The sequence below is a fragment of the Asparagus officinalis genome, chromosome 2 (assembly GCF_001876935.1).
Source record: "Asparagus officinalis chromosome 2, Aspof.V1, whole genome shotgun sequence".
NCBI lineage: Eukaryota > Viridiplantae > Streptophyta > Magnoliopsida > Asparagales > Asparagaceae > Asparagus > Asparagus officinalis.
The window spans coordinates 2,080,566-2,085,452 of NC_033795.1; the positions used below are offsets into that span (position 1 = coordinate 2,080,566).

Below are 4,887 nucleotides of genomic sequence, written 5' to 3' on the forward strand. Positions count from 1 at the left end.
TACAAAGTTTCATAATTTTCTTGCACAAATTAAAATTCTAGCGACGGGAATATATTTAAGTGGTTAACTGTGTCAATTTATAGGTGTTATTATCGTTGGCGTCACTTTTTAGACCGTATTGGTCAGAATGTGTCACTTTATAGGCTAAATTGACATTTTGGCCCCTAATATCCTTTCATGGTTTTGAAGCATATCATATGCTTCTTTTAAGCTTCCTGCATGTTTATCTATACTAGTTGAGATGCACGTGCAATGCACGTGGTTGAATATCATGATTATTTAAGTTGATAGAAATAGAGTAAAAATAAAAAAATAAAGTTTTTTGTGGGATTGATCAACTCAATAATCTCTCTCTCAAATAAAATATTGTCACAAATTGAATCCTAATAATGACAAATTGAATCCTAATAATGGAAGCTATCTCTCCAACCTCCAAGCTCTTCGCTTGTATCTTCATCAACCTTTGGAGTAAAAGTGACACCAACTCGAATCTCTCCACAGTAAGTCTGATCGGCGAGGACTACTCTGTGCTTGCAAGTATGCAGCTCGCCTTTCCCATTCTCCATTCCCAATAAGATCACATCTGCCACATTGATCCTGCATCGAACAAAGCATACGCGGCTCAGCATGTGTACTTCGACTAAAGTATCCAACTATAGCAGCTATTTACTTTCATGGTACATACAGTACATCTAGTTGAAAATTTTCATTAAATGCTTGAGAAATTGATTGTTTGAAACTTTTGAAGTTGCCCAGTCTTTTCTCATGTATCTCAGCATGTATACTTTGATCAGAGTATCCAACTAGTAGATATTTGCTGCTTTGATATCGATTTTCATGGAAAATAAAGTAGATCTAGTTGATAAACGTGGTTACTTGAAAAGATTTTGAAGTTAAAAAGTACTTTTCATAGATACAGCTCAGCGTGTATACTTCAATTGGAGTATCCAACTAGCAGATATTTTTTACTATTCAGATAACTCTTTTGATGGAACATAGAACAATCCCAGTATCTGAATTTTTTTGAGAAATATAAGCTTTGTTGCTGATCTTACGTTGCCTGGCCGACAAAATCATCGGCCGTGAAGGTGTCTTGGTCCATGATTCTGAGGATGAGCTTGTGCTGGCTGTTGTCTCCGGAGTACTGCACCAGAAACTTAAATGTCTCGTTCCATGTAGGATTTGTGCCTTGCCCTGTTACATCATCAAATTTTATATCAATCATACATAATAATGAAATAATGAAAGAGAAAGCATGTGCGATATCTCCTCCCCAATTCTTGCATCTAGCCATCATTTTTACATTTCCTAAGGCCAAGTGGTGGGGTAACTGTTCCTCCAAAGCTTATACTACGATAACCTTATCGCTGATCCTAGAGAGCTTATCATTTGACTCTGCAAGCAAAGAAGTCCTTCATACAATCCTTCTTCTATAGAAATCGATAATTTTTATTTACCGAGTAATAGTAAGGATCTGTGCATAGGTGTACTTGTTAGAAGCGCGTAGTTAACATCAAATTATATGTTGTTTTGAGGTCAATTAGCAATATCTTGCTTCATGTATGCTTATAAAATGCTAATATTGACCAATATCTAATGTTACTTGTACAGATACTCTACTAACATTGATCTTTAAAACCTTGTCGGAATTACATGAATAAGGAAAAGAAAAATCAGGTAATTAAAAGAGGAGGAAAACGAGACTTCTTTTCTTTTGAAAGATGAGGCAGGATACTATTTTGTTCTGTTCTGAAGTTTGAAACGCAAAAATCCATAATTGGTTAGTATAAAGTCGAATGAGACTGGCACTTTGTCTTTCCAGTCAAAAGTATGGAGGCTACAAAATGCATCCAAATAAATCCAACCATTAATCAAGACAAACCTCCAGGCTGTACGTACATATTTTTTAGGTAAATCAAAAGAATGAGCTTGAGCTTTTTTAGCTCTTTGCCAAAAACTATCACAAACTTGGTTTATTACTAGAAAAGAAATTTTACAAGAAAATATTTTATCATGTTTAGAACAAAATATGATAGCATTTATTAAAGGGTAAATTGCTCTTAACCCCCATAATATATGCTTTCAGCGGCACTTATTACTCTTCAATTCATTTACCAGTGGTTTAAGTTCTGCCCATTCATGAGGAAGAGTGATTGTCTACAATTTAGAGTACTTCCTCTTTGACTCAAAATTCATGGGGCCAACTACAGGGCAAAGTGGGACGTGACGATTTATTGGAATTCTAATCAAGATCAATAGCTATAACAGAGACATGATTTTGGGTCTAAAATTAATTTCTCCTACAGCTTGCTTATCTTTCTTAGAATTTGAATGTCAATGCCATGAGGGATAGGTGCTAATAAAAGAGTGGAGGGGTGGTAAATTCTGCTGAAGGTATAGATGAGATGGGTTATCTGCATTTTACTGTTTGTTACATGCAACAAAAACTATATAATCTATTTTGTTAAAACACTAACCGTTTTTTTGGTTAACGAAAACATATTAGAGCAGCTCCAACCATTGACTGCATTTTGCAGTCCCCACTGAAGCATATTCTAAGGAATATGCCAAAATAGAGCTTCGCAACTCCAAGCACACTCCTCCATTTCCAACTCCATTTTAATTTCTCTCAATTTAACAATTCTTTTACTTATTTTAAAAATATATAAAAATTATAAACTAATAATTAAATAGGGCATAAGTGGAATATCTAAAAGTAGTTAGTTAGTTTGAAGGGTAAAATAGGAATTATTTGAAGCAAACATAGAAATAAGAATTGATTTAATAAACACATGAGTTATTTTTTTAAATATATAAAAATAAGAATTGATTTTCTAATACATTTTCATTTTTAATTACTTGGTTTTTGGAATTTTATATTTTGATTAATATTATTCAATATCAGTCTCATTTTGAAGGTATCGACAAGACATTTCCAACTGTAAAATTATTATTTAAAAATAATTAGTAGAAATAAATTTATGTTGATTTTAAATTACTAGTTACTAATTTAGAAGTAATAAGTAATTGTTTATAAAACATTAAAAGGGCAAAGTGTGTATTTAGAAAAATTTGCAGCCACCTGCAAATTTTGAGGGGAGACTGCATATTTGCAGCCCCATTCCCTCCGGCTCCAAAATCGCGTTGGAGAAGCTCTTAGAAGCTTTATTTATTTATTTATTTTAGAATTTTTCTTCAAAAACTTCCTTCTACATACCTATTTCAAGTTGTGCCAAAAAAAAAATCTTCAGTATATCCTTTTGTTTCAATTACAACTTCTTTAAGAATATATATATATATATATAAAAACTTTAACAAATGGGAAGAAGATTTGAACCTCTAGCGACGCTGCTGGTCTTCTCCTGATTCCTGTACTGAATGACAACGTAAGGATCCATCTTCCCTGAAACCAAACCAGAAACTAAAACACCCATTAATAAATGCTAGATTTTTATCAGAAAAAATTTCAAAAAAAAAAATAATTCTATTGCGCGGACAGAGAGGATCTAACCAATCGCTTCGGTGTTTAGTAATCCTTTGGCGTCGACCAATTTCACCTCCAAAATTCCCTTACCCATCTCTCTCCGTTTTGATCTCTCCTTGAAAGAAATTGAAGAAAGAAATGATGATTTGGTGATGCTCTTTTTTTTTTTTTTTTGGATTTTATAATGTAGGGAGAGATCTCCACAACTGAATGGGTCTTTCTCTTCGGAGTGCGCGAGGAAAATGAGGTGTACATTCGCAGGGGCCTAAAAGTCTTTTTCTTTTTCCTCTTTTTACTTGTTTTTGTTTATAATTTCTCCGTCCTACGCGTTTCTTTCTCCTCCTAACCGCGTACATAAGCTTACCGAGGGGTGACGGTAGCGTCCGCAATCCGAAGGGTTGATTTGTATTTGGTTTGAAATTGGAAAATGATACAGGCACACTATCAACCACACCTTGGGGCACACTCTCCTCTCTTAGCTACAGTGTACGGGGCCCACATGAATTTTTTTAAAAATTTCATGTGGGTCCTGTGTACTGTAGCTGAGAGAGGGGTGTGTCTCAAGATGTGCTTGGTGGTGTGCCTGTAGTGCCCCCCTTTGAAATTTACTTGAAGTCGGTATGCTATCAGGACCCTCTATTCTATCCGTAACCGTATCCGATTTTAGCGAATTTTTTGAATAAAATGAAGGAACCCTAACGGATGTCGGCTCAATCGGAAAGAAATTATGCGAAAGCTTTACAGAATTATTATGAAGCTACGCGACTAGAAATTGATCCCTATGATCGAACTTATATACCCTATAACATAGGACTTATACACACAAGCAACGGAGAGCATACAAAGGCTTTTTTATTTATATCTATTCATTCTATTGTTTTTTTTCCTGTTCTAGCTCGGCTAGGTGGGATAGCCGAGCCATTCTCTTTTACGAAATATAACAAAACAGGTCAAGTCAAACAAATAAACAAAGAAATTTATTCAACAAGTTCAACAAGGGAAAAAAAAAGAAAAATGAGAGAGAGAGGGATTCAAACCCTCGATAGTTATCGAAACTATACCGGTTTTCAAGACCGGAGATGGATGTAAATTTTTCTTATCAAGGCACATATGTATCATTATCCGTATCCGAGATGAGTAAATGGATATGAATATGATAAGCATCATATACAAGCCGTACCCGGACCGAACGCACCCCTACACACGGTGCAAGTTTCTAATAGAATTCTCTCAGTGAATCAGTTATATTTACAGCAAACGAAACGAAGTGTTACCATGCAGATTTGGGGCACGTGTGATAGAATCCGGATAGCAAAATTTGAAAGGATTAATAACAAAACGCTGATATTGACGGAACAGGAAAGAGACGATATATTAGAGGGAGAGCTTGTTAACATATACAC

At 34.8% G+C, this 4,887-nt stretch overlaps 1 protein-coding gene across 2 annotated transcripts; it reads right to left on the reverse strand.

Annotated features, from left to right (window-relative positions):
* On the reverse strand, positions 330–3,662 carry LOC109829874 (elicitor-responsive protein 1). 2 transcript variants are annotated; one of them, XM_020396948.1, is made up of 4 exons: positions 3,512–3,662; positions 3,338–3,421; positions 1,056–1,194; positions 330–597 (listed from the first exon to the last, which is right to left on the reverse strand). In XM_020396948.1, exons 1-4 carry the CDS (start codon positions 3,576–3,578, stop codon positions 405–407), a joined length of 483 nt encoding a protein of 160 aa, XP_020252537.1. In that variant the 5' UTR covers positions 3,579–3,662; the 3' UTR covers positions 330–404. The 2 variants fall into 2 exon arrangements, with proteins under 2 accessions (XP_020252537.1, XP_020252538.1); XM_020396949.1 differs by having other exon boundaries at positions 3,338–3,403; positions 3,512–3,659.

What these genes read in the sequence shown, in the direction of transcription:
- LOC109829874 (XM_020396948.1), bottom strand. Translation starts at nt 3,578, where the DNA reads ATGGGTAAGGGAATTTTGGAGGTGAAATTGGTCGACGCCAAAGGATTA. An exon ending in GACCAGCAGCGTCGCTAGAG is followed by an intron (nt 1,195 to 3,337) that starts GTTCAAATCTTC and finishes ATGATGTAACAG; the next exon opens with GGCAAGGCACAAATCCTACA. An exon ending in GATTTTGTCGGCCAGGCAAC is followed by an intron (nt 598 to 1,055) that starts GTAAGATCAGCA and finishes TGTTCGATGCAG; the next exon opens with GATCAATGTGGCAGATGTGA.